Raw genomic sequence first — 18,442 nt, forward strand, 5'->3', positions numbered from 1 at the left:
CACTTACCTCCCATACTAGTCTTTCTTCTGGATCATCTTCTGGTCTCTTTGTAGTTGTAGTCAGTACCTGATTAGGACTTGAATCTATAAATTCTTTTGTTAAAGCCAATTGTGCAGGATTATCACTCCTAAAACGTGGGAAAGTAGAAAAATGGAGAAAAGAAAAATAAAAGAAAATGATTCCAATAAGAATGGGAAAGGAGAGGCAGAAAGCCAACATGAAAACCACTACAGAATAAATCTAGCCCTGTCTCAAAGCAATCTTAGCTCTGTTCATTACAGAAGCATTATGTAAATCATTTTATCCTTTTTTGTTACTAGGGAGGGTGGAGGTTTGTTCTCCGAGCTTATGGTTTGATTTCTGAAAGTTTCGTTACCAGGCTAGGTAACATCTTCAGTGGTGTAAGTAATATTCTACACCCTAGCTACATATATTTACCACCATCACACAAGGACTAGTTTTTAAGGAGAAGAACTCTTATAATTTAAGAGTAATTAACCTATGTAATGTGGCTATAGGGATGCGTTGGCTCAGTGGCTGGACACTAAGCTTGTCGATCAGAAGGTTGGCAGTTCAGCGGTTTGAATCCCTAGTGCCACGTAACTGAGTGAGCTCCCATTACTTATCCCAGCTTCTGCCATCCTAGCAGTTCGAAAGCATGTAAAAATGCAAATAGAAAAATAGGGACCACCTTGGTGGAAAGGTTACAGCGTTCCATGTGCCTTTGCATTTAGTCATGATGGCCACATGACTACAAAGATATCTTTGGACAACGCTGGCTTTTTGGCTTTGAAATGGAGATGAGCACTGCCCCCTAGAGTCGGGAATGAGTAGCACATATGTGCAAGGGGAACCTTTACCTTTTTAATGTGACTATTTAATGAACCTGTTATCTTCTAGATATACAAAACTATCCACTCAGAATAGTCATTTAAGTTGATTCTGAATTAAAGTTTATAGATCACAAACCAAGCATTTTCCTTTTACCTTTTACCCATAAACTCCTTAGGGCTCCTTTTATTCCAGCCTTTCTCTGCACTTAGTCCAGGTTTGCTCAGCCACAGGAACTTTAAAGGTTCAACTGCTAGAATTCTCCAGTCAGCATGGAATTCTGGGAGTTGAAGTCTGCGCATCTTAAAATGGTTGAGGTTGAGAAACTGGTTTACTGACTTAAATCTTTTGCTTAAAAAGGCGGTGTTTTGTGCAAAGCCTGAACAAACTAGAATGACTGCTAAACTCTTAATTTTGCTTTGCTGCTGAAGCAGAGACCATTATAGTTCCTGAGTCTTTGTGAACTTTTGCTGAATGCCTTCTTCAGTCATTCACAACAAAAAACATAGGTAAAACATGTGCTGATGGCAACTCTATTTTTTTAAAAAAATAACTATCAATTGCAAAATTAGATGCTTCATAAATAAAGTACTTAACTAAAGCTATGAAAAGAGTTACAGATCAAACATTCAGCAAATACCTCAACAGTTGCTGTAACCGGGCCCAGCTCTCCTTGGTATCCTGGTGTTTGAGGGTCACTTGTGCTGCCAGACTTGGATGAAGGCTTATAAGCTGTGACATGGTCACATCTAGCATCTAAAGGTATGGAAAAGGTACAGCGTGAATAATTGGGAGTGGTAACTGGCCATCTGCCATTGGCTGGGCCCGTGCAACATGACCCACCAAACCAAAGACATCAGACTTGGCATGAGCTTTGTGGCCAGGCAAGCGTTTGCCAAGCTCTGTTTTTCAGTTACGGGCTAGAGAAAGCTCTATTGAGCTCTTCATGAGCCAAATACAGCTTGATGAGTCACATTGTGGACATCTAACTTATAACATCCCCAAAGAAATGTTTTGGATTAGCTCTTCAGATTCAAATGCATATCAACAAGGACATTTTTTTAGGAACTAGGGCTTCTGCTGAGAAGTCAGCTTCCTAACTTTTTACCACTGTACAACCCCTAGTATGATGGGACCACTGACTCTGGATATAGTTCAGGAGCTGAAGTGCAGGACCAATAACAGAACCTAGCATGGTTAGGGATTTGGGGTTTTAATTTAACAGATCTGGATTGGAGAAAATGGGTCAAAACTGAGAAAGAGGACAGAGAGACAGTTCTAAGAAACAGTGATAGTAAGGTTAAATCCTATCAAGAGCATTTAAAGGAACTTGGTGTTTCACTTAAAGAAGAAAAAGGTAAGGAGAGACATGATAGCAATCTTCCAATACATGAAGGGATGCCACAGTAGAGAGGGCATAGATTTATTTTCTTTAACACCTGAGGCAATATAAGAAACAACTGTTGGAAATCCAAACTTGACCTAAGGGGATTTCCTGACTATGTAAGCTACTCAACAATGGAAAACTCTTCCTCCTTAAATTGTGAATGCTCTGTCACTGGAGGTTTTCAATAAAAGACTGGACAGCCATTTGTCCAGAATGGTATGAGGATTCCTTGACAGGAGGTAGGAGATCTTTTCTATCCCTATTAATGCTCTGAAGGATTTATGATGTCTGTGATTCTCTATGGAACCAATCACAAAGGAAGCTAGTGCATTCTTATTCACTGGATATGTTCAAGCAGAAGCTGGATGGAAATATGTTGGGAGTACTTTAACTTGGGTTCTTACACTGCGTAGCAGGTTGGATCTGATGACCTAAATGGATCCTCTATGATCTAAAAATAACTTTCTTTCTCGGCTTAAGTATTCCAGATAATAATCCCATTTCTTACCATGACCTGGCTGGCAATATCCCGGATATCCATGTCAGGACTTGACTCAAATTCATTCTGTTTTCTTTCTCCATAAAGATGCCTCAACTGTAACAGAAAGGATAGAACTTTAAACTTAGAGAGACAGCTAGCAATCTAATCCTGGTTTTTGGGGGGGATCCACTATTCACTTTTCGAAATATATGAATCCATGCTCAGAATATCTATTAATTTTACTTAATAAGAACCAATAACCTTACTTTTTAAAAAAATTCAAATTCTTAAAGTTTGAACTTTTTGTATGATCCAAGCCAAGATTTCTGAGCTTCAAGGACAACTTCTCAATCTAACTGGGTGAATAACATCAATTATAAATCTTCATATTGTAAAGTTAGAAATTGTACAGCAGCTTTACCCAACCTTGTTAGAAGCTGAAATACAGGACATCTGGTAAGGAAGGCAAAATTACAGCATCAAACCATCCCTTATTACACTACCCTTTATAAAGTAATATAGTATAGCTAGAACTGTATACTGTGAAATATTTCAGGCAAGGGAACAGTATTCCTTCTTGGCTACAGGGTTGACTATCCAATTTTGCCACAATCAGTTTGCTGGATATAGCATAGCTGAAGTCTGGATTAAACTCCACATAATTGAGGGCTTGGGTAAAAGTGATGCATCCTGCTGAATCAAATACATACTTCTAGATCAGTGTTTCTCAATCTTGGCAACTTGAAGATGTCCGAACTTCAACTCCCAGAATTCCCCAGCCAGCATTTGCTGGCTGGGGAATTCTGGGAGTTGAAGTCCGGACATCTTCAAGTTGCCAAGGTTGAGAAACACTGTTCTAGATAATTCAATGACCCAGATCTATTTTTATGGTGTAGTTGCCTGGAATGTCATCTCATCCCTTATTACCTTTGCATGGATGACTGAAAGGAGCACATCTGCTTGCTGGAGAAAAGAAGCTGCTTCTAGTGCCTGCTGCAGGGTTTCATGATGTTCCTTTAATGTCCTCTGGAGCTGAAGCCACCTGAAAGAATGGAAGGAGGACAACAGGTAAACAGTTTAGCTCTCTCTCCTTCTTGGAAAAGCTGCCTTGATTATTGAATTTTAATAGAAAGGTACCAAGTATGGAAACTTAAGAGAAATGTGATCAGATGATACTCTAGCTTGTCCTAATATTGTCTCTGCACCAGTGGTGGGATTCAAAATTGTTTACTACAGGTTCAGTGGGTGTGGCTTGGTGGGTGTGTCAGGGGAAGGATACTGTAAAATCTCCATTTCCTCCTGATCAACTGGGAGTCGGGAGGCAGAGAATAGATGGGGTGAGGCCATTCAGAAGTGGTATTTACCCAAACTCAGAATTTCTGGTTCTACAGAACTGGTCAGAATCTGCTGAGCACCACTTCTGCTCTGCACCATCCTGTACATCCTGTCTACCAGCTGCTGCCTGGGCTTACATTTTATTCAGGTACTTGCGTCGTGCCATGATACTTTTGCTTTCACTCTTCCCTTGTTTCTCAAGCTTCTGAGCCAGGCTATTCAATTCCTCATGCACAGCTTGGAATTGTAGCTCCTCCTAAGTTCAGTGTAGGGGAAAAACAGAAGAGAGGATACAATAAAGTAATGTAAACTTAGTTTTCATTAAAACATCTCTCTCTTTGCTCCAAATGAAATTAAAACTGGCAACAAGTACAATGCAGATAATAGCCAGTTTATGTGTGCATATTGAGATGTGCTGTTACTATTCACATTCAGTGGCTGTCTGAAGAACCTACTAGTCCAGAAACAGATAGATATGTGCAAAGGTCCTCCTGGCCACCCCCTACTCTTCTAGCAGGAGTTGCATGTCCAGAAAATTCCCATATTGCATACCAGTCCTCAATGGGAAGTGCTATTCCATCCAGGACTAAAGATGGAAACTTTCCAGGATCAAGAACCCAAACACCTGCCACCATTAATTCTTCCTTAGATGAAGCATGAATCTATTCATCCCCATCTGAATCCTCACAGCTGTGGACTTTAACATAAGATATTGGCAACATCATTTGGGCAGTTTGTGATGTGCAACTGGGTATCAACTAGTAACCTTATGTAAGTTTTAAGGACAAGAGTTGTAAGTATTGAGTCTTGAAACACCACGTAAGTGAAGAACCTCAGGCTTAAACTCTTCCTCCTGCCAACACTAACTGGAACCACCCAGAATGAGAAAAACCACCACAACACAATTTTCTCCAGCCTCCATAGGATACCATGATCAATAATATTGAAAGCCACTCAAAGGTCAAACAGAATCAGAGCCACCACTGCCAGACTCTACCAGAGGTCATCAATAAGTACAAGCAATGTTGCCTTAGTATTATGCTCCTGTCTGAAACCCAACTGAAAAAGGTCCAGATAACCCTTGTCTATAGCCTACTGAAGCCACAGTCCAAACAACCTTCTCAACAAATTTTCCTCTAAAAAAAAAAGGAAAGTTGGAGGCTAGACAAAAATTGTCCAAGGCTCTTGGGTCAAGCAATGATACACCGCCACTTTCTTCCGGATAAAAGAAGCACTCCTTCCCTCATGTGAATGGACATCCCTGCATAGATTCTACCACATCACTTCTTAAGCCTTTACAAATAAAGGAGGGCATAAATCTAATAAACTAATGGCAAAGTTTGCAGTCCAAAGAATTCTCTCCACTTCCTTGGGAATGAAACTCTTCCCAGCTAAACTGAAAAACAATGCTTTAGGTCCCTTAAAAGGACTTGCTCAGTCTGAGTCCATCTCTGAGGAGATTTGTAGAGCTCTTCTAAGACAGAATCTTTTTGCAAATACATCGGACCCAGAAAATAAAATGAAAATAGAAACATCCTTCAAATGCTATTCACAACACAAATCTCCATAAGGAATGTCAGGATGATTACCTGCTTTAAGTCAAGGATCTGCCGAGTAATTTGTACCTTATCTGCCTTCTCTTGCAATAAAATAGCTAGCAAAGGCTTCTCTTCCTAGAGAGGAAAAAAGATGATTAAAATATGAGAGATTCGGGAAAACACAGTGACCATAATATTTACAGGAAATTTTAAAAGATGGAAATATTTCTTCAGGATACACACAGGAATTGTTTTTGTAAATGTGTATACCAGAGAAACTTGAATATTAAGATCTGTGTAAATTGTGTAAAATTAAATAAGGCTGCTAATATTTATGACAGGGTAAGATTTTCTTCATTCTTTTCAAGTTTGGGAAAGAAAGTCTAGAAATTTTTAAATTTATGTGAAGAAATGGAATGTAAGTGAAGGACAGAAGTCATGGATACTGAAATTAAAATGTCTAATAGAATTCAAAGCAAAAAACAAGCAAACCCAAAACCCTTTGAAGACTGAAGGGTACTGAAGATAAATTCTGACCACTATAAGGTTTGTCTGGTTTTATCTCTGTTTTGAGCTTTCAAGAGAAATGGCCAAAACCTTTTCTTTATATAAAACCTTAAAAACACTTTAATTAAAGGTAACAGCTAAAAAAAAATGAAGTTTGGGTTTACTACAGGAACTGAAATCCACCACATCTGAGTAACACTAGTTTGAGGAAGAAAACAAAAAGGGAAGGGGAAGAAATATTTTCTCAATCCCAAATTAGATTATTGAGGAAAATTAATCTACTTAAAAAGAAATTAGAACCAATGAATTTATAGACTTAAAAGTGAATAGCCCTCAGCTCTCTATTTGCAATTTCTGGAGATGCCTCCTAGAGTAAACAGGAGTAAAATTTTGGGAGTTTTTTTTTCTTAGCTAGGGCTTCTCCTCCCCAAAAGCAGTAGCCATTTTTGAGGCTCTTAAGGGCAAAATGGATATTTAGGCCTCTGCAAGGCTTGAGCAGCTACTTCAATCCTAACCACCACAAAATAAAGTTTAAAAAGAAGTTTTCAGTGCTGCCCACTCCGGAGAGATTATCACTGGACACATCCTTATTCAAAAATGATGTTGAGAATGATGATGCAGAAGAAAAAATAATGGGTTATATTTCAGCCACCAGAACAAAATTCACATCTCTGAAAAGAAAATGTATCTGGGACTCATTTTTTAACCTTCCTACTTATCCTAAGTAATTACCTTCTGCCTGATCCAGGCTTCTAGTTGTTCAGCTTTCTGGTTGAACTCTTGTAGGCTCTTGAAGCCAACGACTGTTTTAGTCTGATTTGTTGCCATGTGCTTCAGCAATTGCCATTGTTCTTGCAGGGTCTGAAGTCGTCTCTCTATCTCTGTGCTGGATTTTGGTTGGATCATCAGTTGTTCACCCATCTGCAGGAAAGATGGGAAAAATATACTAACAAAGTTGAAACTACAACCCTATTATCTTGTAAATGCATTTAACCAATGAAAAAAGTACAGAAAATGAGGTTAGCAATCAAAAAATAAAATTTCCACAGCATATTCTATTTGGCCCAGTTTGTCTTTTTTAAAAAAGTTTGACAATTAAGCCCTGTGAGAAATCAACTGGCAAGGCTGCAAGGTTGCTTTCAAATCTCAGTTATAAAAGTGGGCTGTTAATAGAATGTAGCAGATGAGGAACTTCTCAATTGAGGATCAAAATCTACTAATTTGGGGGCAATGGGAAAGTATTACAAAAAAAAAGATTGTATGTACACCAGTATCTAAATTAGACCTAAAAATTAATTTAATGTGGATACTAAGACTGTTGAATTCTATAACTGTTGAATCAATCAGGTGAGAATTGAATAGTATATATAAGAATAGCAACTGAGGAAATTCTCTATTTCATGCAAAGATATTTTCAATTCCTGGAATATTAAGGTGGCATGAAGAGGAATGGCAAACTTGGCCTTGTTCCTGAGAAAATGGCACAGAAAAAGTTCTGATAAAGTAGTTGTGAGAAAAAGAAGGGAAGCCTATTTGCTCACACTACTTTTCTTGTCAGGAAGAAAATCTGCTTTAATAGAAACTTCATCTTCATTTGATTTTAAATTAACCATGGAATAGGTAAGAAGGAAACAATTAAGCATTAAAAACTTCAAGTTGAGCTTGACGTGATGATTTCATGGACATATCCATGTTATTTTCTTGGCAACAATACTGCAGCAGTTCGCTGTTGCTTTCTTCCGGGACTTTATTCTTTACTTAGCTGGGAGGTATTTGGTGGAAAATTCCACAGAGGGAGAAAAAGTTGGCCTTTAAGCAGGGACTGGAACACTTCCAGCAGCCCACTATCTCACGAACATCTGCACAAGCTTTACTTGTGATAGTTTTATTTTTGAATGCAATTATGCAATATTTATTCTTATGTCTATTAACATGCTACACTGAAGTAAAATAATACACGCTTTCTTTCTTTTCCAGAAAAACATGAAAAAGGTTGCTTAATTTTTTAAACTGGCATTTTCTCCCCTTTCTGGATCTTGTAGGTAGGACGTTTAAGCCATTCTGACCTACTGAAAAATTGGATGCAGGTGTCTTTTTTCACGCAGATGTAAAGTAAGAGGAAGCAGCCCACAGCCCACATTTTACCTGGTTCAGTTTGATGATGGTATTCTCAAAATCCTTCATCTCTCTCTGTAATATTTGAGCTATCCGTTCCCATTCCTGAAATCTGCAACCATCCTTCAGGTCATGGAGTTTTCCTTGCATCCATTTTTCAGCCTGAAAGGCATAAAAAATAACATAGATGGTTTGCTATACTTTGCTATGCTTCCTTCAGGAAGTTCAAAAGTCAGCTCTTATGTGGGAAAAGAGAAAGGATATAGGGCACTATAAATAGGACATCTTCTAGTATAGCAATAAAGAATTTAAATAAGATTATATACCCATAATATTTATTCCAGTAGATGTTCCAGAACTATAACATTGCAGTGGGGCTTCCAGGAAAACTGAAATGAAGCAGCTCACATGGTTTTCTGCAGACCTAGATGTACACATGTGTCATCTCTCTTGTGGGAGTTGCATTGGTTGCTGATTTGCTTCTGGGTCCAGTTCATGGTGCTGGTTCTCACCTTCAGAGACCTACATGGCTTGGGACCAGGTTATTTGAAGGACCATCTTCTCCTGCTTATATCTACCCAACCTACCAGAGCAGGAAAGCAAAGAGGTACATCTATCTGGTGGGACCAAGAAGAAGGGCTTTCTCTGTGATGGATCCCTTCCCGTGGAACATCGTCCCCGCAGAAATAAGATTTCCCCCCACTCTGATCCGCTTTGGAAGGCCCTGAAGACCTGGTTTTGCCAATGGGCCTGTGGAACCCAGAGTAGGAGAGAGCCCTTCAAGTGGCTTATTTGATTAACTGTCATCACCAGGAGGGTGAGGGATTATTGCTTTTTATTGTTTTACATTAGATTTCTATCTTTGTAAGCTGTCCGGAGTCATTGAGAGTAAATTGGGCAGCCATATACATTTTCTTAAATAAATAAAACTTTCTAAGACAATGTAAATAGCTATAACTGGATTGCAGAAAACCAAAGATTTACAGATGTATTGCAATGTTAAGGCATGTGGACATTAATTCCCAGAATTCCTCAACCAGCATGGGAATAAACATATCTTGAAGTTGCTGAGGTTGAGAAACACTGGATTAGAGAATGAGGCATGAGAGAGAAGTGTGTTGGACAAGCATGCAGATAATCTGAGTAATGCTTTTTGATACTAAAAGTCCTTTAGAAAAACAATATTGTTCCATAATAGAAGACTCACAGTATAAATCCTAATTAAATAATCTGATTGCAAGCACTAGAGAAAAATGCTGCCTAATCACAGAAGCTGCTGCCAGAATAAAGACTAGCAGGATGATTACACATTCTAACTTGGAGGAAGATAATTTCCTATTTACAACACATGTATGTATCTTCTTTCCTCTGGAATGGCTATAGGTTTGGGGACTGCAAGCTCACATCCATTGACTAGGTTCATACATGTAGGTGTAATGACGTTTGCTTAGGTTTTGCACAATGTACGAACCCATTCATTGTGAGTTAGTCAACAGACAGCTCATAGCTTGGATGAAATGAATAAAATGTAGGAGAAGAGCAGGCTGAGCTGCAAGGTGGAGTTAAACATGTCATCAGTTTGGAATCACTGTGTTGCCACAACAGACCCAAGTCCAGCTTCCAGTGAATTCCACTGACCCTTATTCTTGAGTGCCAATTTAGCTTTGACCATTAATTGATTTGATTCTTGTGTATAGGTAGTGATAATAAACTCTCCCATGCTTTGAATTCAGTGACTGCTCCTGGTTATTTGCACCTGACATTAGCCCAATTACTGTTGCTATGTGAAACCCAGCCATTCCATCTTTCTCTCCTACACACAGACCTGCCCTAACAGTTGAGACATACATTTAGATGCTTCAAGTAATAAGATATTCACTATTCCAACAGCTTTTCATCTTCACTAAGGACTGATAAATCTATCAGCGTTCAGTTATTAAACTCATAACTATATGACTCACTTTGATAACTACACAATATCCATATTCTTGCTTTGTGCTTCGTAAACCAAGAAATATTGGCATTAACAAGATCTAGAAAGGAGGCAGTCAAAGAAATTGCACAATATGAGCTTCTGTCTTGGACTGCCTACACCCAAGAACCAAGCAAGCAACAGCAGCTTCCCAGAACAGGTGGGACACCATTAAATCTTTGTATCATCTGACTCTTTCTAAAATATCAGCAGAAATTAATGGAGCAATTTCTTTCATGGCCAATGAAATGATGACAGTAAACCAGGGACTTTCCTTAAAAGGTAAATGTTCCCCTCACACATATGTGCTAGTTGTTCCCCATTCTAGGGGGTGGTGGTCATCTCCATTTCAAAGCCGAAGAGCCAGCACCGTCTGAAGACATCTCTGTGATCATGTGGCTGGCATGACTAAACACCGAAGGCACACAGAATGCTGCTACCTTTCCACCAAAGGTGGTTCCTATTTTTTCTACTTGCATTTTTACATGCTTTCAAACTGCTAGATTGGCAGAAGTTGGGACAAGTAACAGGAGTTCACTCCGTTACGCGGCACTAGGGATTTGAACCGCTGAACTGCCGACCTTTCTGAATGAGAAGCTCAGTGTCTTAGGCACTTAGCCACCACATCCTTACTGGAGTCCATATTCAAGACTTTCAGAACCTTCTAAAAACAATCATTTATTTCACTGTTTTATTTGAAGGCACATGTTCATAGCCCATTCTGTGTTTGCAGACTTACACCAACACATTTAGCCGCCCTGCCTGCACAAAAGTGAGATGTCTATGTCATGCCCTTTCCTTAAAAAAATGGAGGAAAAAAAATATCAACATTTCTGTGGACTGACCTACTGTCCTCTGTCCTTTGCCTTAAAGAGAGGCTGCCAAGGATGACCTCATGCCATAGCAACAGCTTCCCTCCCGCTAGCCAAAGAACCTTGCTTCTTTCCATCTGCACGTCCTCTCACTCTAATAAAGGAAAGTCCTTTGGCAGCAAAACACTGCGCTCTCTTCCTTTCTACTGCAGTTTTGAAAAGAAGAGCAGAAGACAGCCTTTTGATTGTCCTCTTTTTGTGGTGGCTGTTAAGCCAATTTCTTCCTTTGCAAATTTTCTTTCTTTACCTGCACCATGTCACAGTTGAACTGGGCTAGGAGGAGGCTCCACTTGGAGAAGTCTTCCACTCCTGTGCTGCTTTCTGCGCAGGGCTTCAGCTCCACTACTGTGCCTGGTTTGGTGTTTTTGGTACTCTCTTTCCAAGGGGATGCAGCAGCAGAGCTTGCAGTCTAGGAAGGAGAGAGAGAGAGAGAGACAGACAGAGAGAGAGAAGACAGAATGAGAAAGTGAGCTTTCTTGGATTTGGCCGGAATCAGATAGAAGAGAAGTAATTATGATTTAACTGACATTTGGTTCCAAAACCAACATTGGTTTGGGTACGAAATGGCAATGCTGAGCTTTAATTGCCCCACCCTAAAAATGAATATTGCTGAAAAGATGCTCAGCTTTGTATTAAGTCTTCTTTACCACCCGCTTGAAGTTTGTTCCATTCCTTCGAATGTTCGAGGTTCGAGGCTCATTTATTTCTATGCCACCCTATTCCCAGCGGGACTCAGGGCGGTGCACAAACCCAAGGGGGGGGAGGGAGGAACACAAAAACTACAAAAAGTACAGGGCATATAAAACAACCAACAGCCACATGATTCGAGAGGGGAAGGGAACTCATCGACCCCAGGCCTGCCAACACAGCCAGGTTTTAACAGCTTTTCCTGGAGAGAGGTGAGGGTCTGAATCTCTGCGGGGAGCTCGTTCCAAAGGGCCGGAGCCACCACAGAGAAGGCCCTCCCCCGGGTAGTGGCCAGATGACATTGGCTAGTAGACGGAACCCAGAGGAGGCCTAATCTGTGTGATCTAATGGGTCTTTGGGAGGTAATTGGCAGCAGGCGGTCTCTCAAGTACCCAGCTGATCCAACAACAGTATGGGGTGCATGTGTGAGACTTGAAGGCACTTCACATGGCCCTGTTTTCTTTATCCAATCCCTCCCAAAGATGCTTTTTAAAAGGCAACTGGACTTTCTTCTTTTTCTTTGAAGACATTTCGCTTCTCATCCAAGAAGCTTCTTCAGCTCTGACTGGATGGTAGGGAACGGAAGGATTTATACTCCTTGCAGACAGCTCATCACTTGCATTCTTTTAGAGAGTATTTGAGGCCACCTGGAGGTTTATCTGTGTCCTCACCTGAGTAGTGCAAATGGGTGTGGAGCCTTCTTGGAACTGCTGAAAGGATTGTGTTGTTGACTGGAGATAGATGAAGTTGTATTCCTCCCCTTGTCTTTTAAAAGACAAAGGCCACTCTTTTAATGACAGCAAAGCCCACATTTTGAACAGAGAGGACTGCTGGTATGAAAGTGGGGTGAAAGAGGCCATCTATGCCAAAATTGAACAGCCCTCTCTCAATAGAGGGGGAGAGAGATACAATATCATCTATCTCCATGCTACAACGCAGTCCTTTCAGCAGTTCCAAGAAGGCTCCACACCCATTTGCACTATGCAGGTAACCCTGAGGACACAGATAAAACTCCAAGTGGCCTCAAGGACTCTCTAAAAGAATACAAATGACCAGCTGTCTGCAAGGAATATAAATACTTCCATTTCCCGCCATCCAGTGAGAACTGAAGAAGCTTCTTAAATGAGAAGCAAAATGTCTTCAAAGAAAATCAAGAAAGTCCAGTTGTCTCTTGAAAAAGCGCCTTTGAGACAACCATAATCTGGATTGATTGAGAATCCCCATGGACATTTACCCAATCCCTCCAAAACTGTTCAAAGTTTTGCCAACCATCTTCACTCCTACTGACTTAAGCACATCGAGAAGGTGCTGAGAAAACAATGAGCCAATCAGTGCTTCCTCCAACTAACTAGCAGAAGACTAAAACAACCATCCAAACCCCAAAGTCATTCAATCAGAGGCCCATTTAAGTTACTTCCTGCTCATGAACAACTACAACAAAATCTCATTTCCACCCAAATAATTAAATTGATAGTCCTCCCTGCCACCCTAGGTCTTTAATATATATCTATACTTTTTCTTACATGAATATGTGAGAATTTGTAACAAAGTGAAGTTACCATTCCTCTTATAAGAAAAAAAAATTCTCTCTTGCTGCAAAGATAGCATAAATAATCATGACTTTTGCAACTTTTCTTAATGTCTCCTATTGTAGATGTTAGGTGCAAGAATCCCCTGAAAATTCTAAAGAAAATTCTTAATTTTTAGGCAATTTGAACAAGAACTCCTTGTAAGGGGCTTTTTTCTCTGCCTTAGGAGGAATCAAAATCTCATCTCCCCATTCCACATAAAAGGGAAAGTGAAAAAAAAGATTTTAAAAAGTTAGGTATTTTCCAAGTCCTGGTCCACTGGAAAGAGAAAGGGAAATTGTCAAAATCTTGACAATTTCATAATGGAATCAAGGACATATTCCTTTTAAAAGACCTCAGTGGGTTTTGCTCAAGGGAGGAAATGGAATACCCGTAAATTATGTGAAATGTCATATTTAGGAAAAAAGCAAGCTTTTATGTGGTTAGGGTTATTTTAGAGCTAAAAAGAAATAAATCAGGTAAACTGTCAATTTAGCCAAAGCGATAGGATTATAAAGGCCTGTAGCTGCTTTTGAACTGGGACAGAATCTTTGTATGAATGTGTCCCAAATACAGGTAGTCATTGACTTACAACAGTCCATTTAGTGGCCATTCGAGTTTACAACACACTGAAAGAAATGACTTAGGATGACCATTTTTCACACTTACGACCATTGCAGCATCCATCTGGTCACTTAATCAAAATTCAGATCTGTGGCGGGATTCAAATAATTTAACAACCGGTTCTCTGCCCTAATGACTAGCTGGGTAGGTGTCGCTCAGTGGTCATGTGACTGGGTGGGCGTGGCCAACTCAACATCACTCAGGTTGATGGGCGCTTCGCCTTAGCTGTTGCAATGTAATAAGGTTTAACCAGAGAGGCAGTTTCTGTAAGCAGGGCAATAAAGATTAGGTTAGAAACAACACCAGAATGTTTCCTTCCTGCCTTCCTTACAGGATTAATCCTGTAAAGTGGAAAAAAAACAAAATAAGATTTCTTCCAACAACCGGTTCTCCAAACTGCTTGAAAGTTAACAACCGGGTGTACCAAATAGATGCAAACTTGCTGAATCCCACCACTGATTCATATGCATGGCAACTGACTTGCATTTATGACGATTGCAATGTCCCAGGATCATGTAAGCCTCTTTTGTGACCTTCTAACAAGCAAAGTCAGGTGGGAAAGATTCATGTAACCATCTCGTGACTAACATCAGAACTGCAGTGATTCATTTAACAAGTGTGGCAAGAAAGGTCATAAAATGGGGCAAAACTCAGTTATCAAATGTCTCACTTAGCAACAGAAATTCTGGGCTTAATTATGATCGTTAAGTTGAGGACCACCTGTACACTTCATTGCTGTCCCTCATTTTTTGCATGAGGCAGCCATTTTAGATGGTAGGAAAGAGACTCTTTGCTACTATCTAGTGCTAATCTGAATTTTGGCAGCTTGATGGCATCAGATGCTAATAATGACTGATATTACAGCTATGCTGCTTTATCCTTATGTTAGCTTGAAAGAACAATATAATAGTTCTGATCATAAAGCTGTAATTGCTCAGCAGTTAATGTATCTTCATTGATACACACTACATTATAAAGTAGGGGGATTTCAAATTTAATGTTTGTTGATTTATTAAATTTTTTAAAAAATGTTTTTATAAAATATGTCCATTTTGCATCTGAAATTGTGTGTGTTTGCATCAGCAAAACAATTAACTGAATTCTGAAACTAGAAATGTGACCAGGGTTAAAAAAAATATTGAAAATTATGGCAATAGCCTTAGGTGGAAACCTGAGGAGAATTTAGCATACTGTTCACTCTATACATATTTTGATATTAAATGTAGGCTTCCCCCATCTCACTATTTGTACCCATAGCTGAAAAATACTTAAACACTATACAAGTAGTGCTCGACTTATGACTACCATTGAACCCAACATTTCTGTTGTTAAGTGAGGCATTTGTTAAGTAAATTTTGCCGATTTTTCTTGCCACAGTTGTTAAGTGAATCACCACAGTTGATAAATTAATGAAATGGTTGTTAAGAGAATCTGGATTCCCCATTGACTTTGCCTCTGTCAGAAGATTCCAAAAGGTGGATCACATGGTCTCGGACTTCAGCAACAGTCATAAGGTTAAATCAGTTGCCAAACATCTGAATTTTGATCACGTGACCATGGGGATACTGGAAAGGTTGCAATTGTGAAAAACGGTCATAAGTCACTTTTTTCACTGCCATTGAATGATCACTAAATCAACTGTTTTAAGTCGAGGACTACTTTATTTAGTTTCAGGAATTATATTTTCAACACAAACATTTTAAGCTGTCCTTGCCTTCCTGAAAGCTGGCTTGGTTGTTAATTTGCTTGATGTCCTGCTTCTCAGCAAATTTCTGTTCCACTGTAGTATGTGTCCTTTACATAATGGCATAAGAATGCAGTCCATACAAGCTCCCTGAGCAGTTTCGAGCTCACTGCAGCTTGTATCAGAGTGTCCATTGAATTACTTTGGTTCATTGAAATCCGTCAGAGTGTTTGCATTTCCACTGAATACAAGAATCTGGTTTATAAGGAGAGGACTTTCCATTTGGCTCAGCCTTTGCCATTGACTGCGGAGCATTTCTCTAAAAGCCATTCCGAAGACTGCAAATGATGAGGTTGTTACATAAGCAACATTTCCCAAAATTGTTATGTTCATGTTAAATTTCTTCTAATTCCACTATCCTGCTCTAGCTTTCTTTCCCTCAGACTCCAAGAGAAGCTAAAGCAATTTCTCCTGAACTTCTAAAACAAAAGCATGACTTCATGCCTGCCTGCTTTACAAATGAGCTTTAGACTCGGCTCCTGAAAGGCTGACTAAAGACACTTATTTTAAGCAACTCATCGAATGGCAGCCCTGAATAGCTTCCAAGCTTTGTTCTTGAGCTCTGCAATGACACAATGTTTTGTCCCTGCTCCAAGACAGCTAGGGGACTGGCAGCTATAAAAGTGACCTCTATGGAGACTCAGCCAAAACTCCAGCAACAAAATACTAGGGAGGTCTAACATTGCAAATACTATACCTCAAGTCCCATTGGTGGTACAGAGATCAACAGGACTTTAAAGATAAAACACAGAACAACGAGGCTTTGAAGCCACCTTTGTAAAATAAGATCTAAAAGGATCCCCAACTACTGCACAGGAAATAGAAGTCAGTGATGATGGGAAAACAGTCACCATACATGTGGAAAAGAGATAGGCAGCTCAAGGCCTCCTCAATCTTTTGGGTTTTTTGTTTAACACCGGATATCTTAAAATCATGAGTATTGACAGTAAATTGTAGAAACTTTCATTGAAAACAGTTGTAGATCAACAAATGACACATAAAATAACTGAGGAATATGATACATCTGAGTATATACAGTATCTCCTCTATAGAGGAAATGTGATCCTGTGGCTACACCACAAAAGGCAACAATGTAATGTTGTACAATGCAATGTTTAGTTAAAATTCTCCCAATAATATACGAAATGTTCAGTTTTTTCAATCTCATATACAGTATCTGAGTTTAAGGCTAAAAAGCAACAGAATTCTCATTTCTTTGCAAAGTAATAAAAGAACTTTGTAAATAAAGCACTTTATTAAAAGTAAAGATTTAATAATGCCTAACACCATGAGGCCCATTATAATACAGAGATGTTTTGAATCAGAATAGAAGAGAATGAACAAAGCTAATTCCCAGTGAATAGCAAGCTGCATTGGGTGGTAAATCAGGCTAATTTTATGCAATGGCTTAGGCAATCTGGAAGCACATTGCAAAAGGCCACCATTAAAGAAATGCCATCGGCAACGGAGCCCTTCATTATAACCTTTCCACGATTGAATATTCCTACCATTGGGCAGGACTTAGTGTGATAACTGGAAGTTATGCTCTCCCACTGTATATTGAGATGTGTTGAATGATTGACTCTATCAAAGCAAACTTTAATATTAGTCATCTTCTAGGAAATAAACCCTCCCTAAAGGGCCCCAGCTATTCTGCTTCATATTCAGCACCACATAAATATATGTTTTTTTTTCCAGGGCTTTACATTTTCTGCAATGTTACTACTATGAGTTCATTTTAAATAGAAATGTTTTCAGGAGACGTTTTAATGTTTTATGGACTTGGAGTTATTTTTAATTGTATTTATTGTGATTTTATATTTTAGCATGCATTTTGCCCTGTGGACCATTGCTAAAGGTAAAGATTCGCCTTGCACATATGTGCTGGTTGTTCCTGACACTAGGGGGTGGTGCTCATCTCCATTTCAAAGCCGAAGAGCCAGCGCTGTCCGAAGACTTCTCTGTGGTCATGTGGCCGGCATGACTAAATGCCGAAGGCGCACAGAACACTGTTACCTTCCCACCAAATGTGGTTCCTATTTTTCTACTTGCATTTTACATGCTTTCGAACTGCTAAGTTGGCAGACACTGGGACAAGTAACGTGCGCTCACTCTGTTATGTGGCGCTAGGGATTTGAACCACTGAACTGCCGACCCTTCTGACTGACAAGCTCAGCGTCTTAGCCACTGAGCCACCGCATCCCATGGACCATCGCTACCATGTAACTAATAATTATTTTTAGAAATTAATAGAATAAAACTTGCTGAACGATGACTGTCATTCTTCCCAGTCAGCATGACATTTGACCAACTGGCTAAAATAATGAGAAGCAATCCAACACATCTGGAGGGCAACAAGTCACAGAGAGTCTTAGTTGTCATTCCCCATGCTGCATGTCATGTTCAATTTTCCACTGAGATAAGCGTATGGATTTGCTTTGTAACCTAATTCATTTCCTCCTCATGAAATTTTCCCCAGAAATATGTTTCTGTCTGGCAGGAAAGAAGGAGGGAGGTTGAAAATGAACAAGAAAGCCACTCTGCGCAGAAACACAAAAAAGGGACTGTCATGAGCAAGAGCCTTTGAGACAGTAGAGGGTCAGCAGGCGGCAACTGTGTCCCCACATCTTGCATCAGCTTATGCTTTCAGACTAAGTTGTTTGGCACGTCCTCTTGGAATCAGCAGTCTGTAATACTAATAAGACAATACCCTGCTCATTTATGTTGGCTGCAGATACTTTGACATTATGTGTTGTTTTGCAACAGGTCTTCTAGATTGT

General features: G+C 39.6%; 1 protein-coding gene across 3 annotated transcripts in view; it reads right to left on the reverse strand.

Moving 5' to 3' along the window:
• Positions 1-18,442, reverse strand: part of LOC106543131 (uncharacterized) — a 70,725-nt gene that overhangs the window by 41,594 nt on the left and 10,689 nt on the right. For all 3 annotated transcript variants that reach the window (XM_087717929.1, XM_087717932.1, XM_087717931.1), the window contains exons 3-11: positions 11,287-11,448; positions 8,226-8,357; positions 6,813-7,001; positions 5,625-5,708; positions 4,173-4,291; positions 3,628-3,742; positions 2,728-2,814; positions 1,473-1,588; positions 8-128 (exon numbers count right to left, since the gene is read on the reverse strand). In XM_087717929.1, coding sequence (XP_087574055.1) covers positions 8-128; positions 1,473-1,588; positions 2,728-2,814; positions 3,628-3,742; positions 4,173-4,291; positions 5,625-5,708; positions 6,813-7,001; positions 8,226-8,357; positions 11,287-11,448 — 1,125 coding nt within the window. The remainder of the gene's footprint in view (positions 1-7; positions 129-1,472; positions 1,589-2,727; positions 2,815-3,627; positions 3,743-4,172; positions 4,292-5,624; positions 5,709-6,812; positions 7,002-8,225; positions 8,358-11,286; positions 11,449-18,442) is intronic.

The sequence above is a fragment of the Thamnophis sirtalis genome, unplaced genomic scaffold, assembly GCF_051295495.1.
Source record: "Thamnophis sirtalis isolate CommonGarterSnake01/CBP01778 unplaced genomic scaffold, rThaSir2_p1.2 scaffold_6, whole genome shotgun sequence".
Taxonomy (NCBI): Eukaryota; Metazoa; Chordata; class Lepidosauria; order Squamata; family Natricidae; genus Thamnophis; species Thamnophis sirtalis.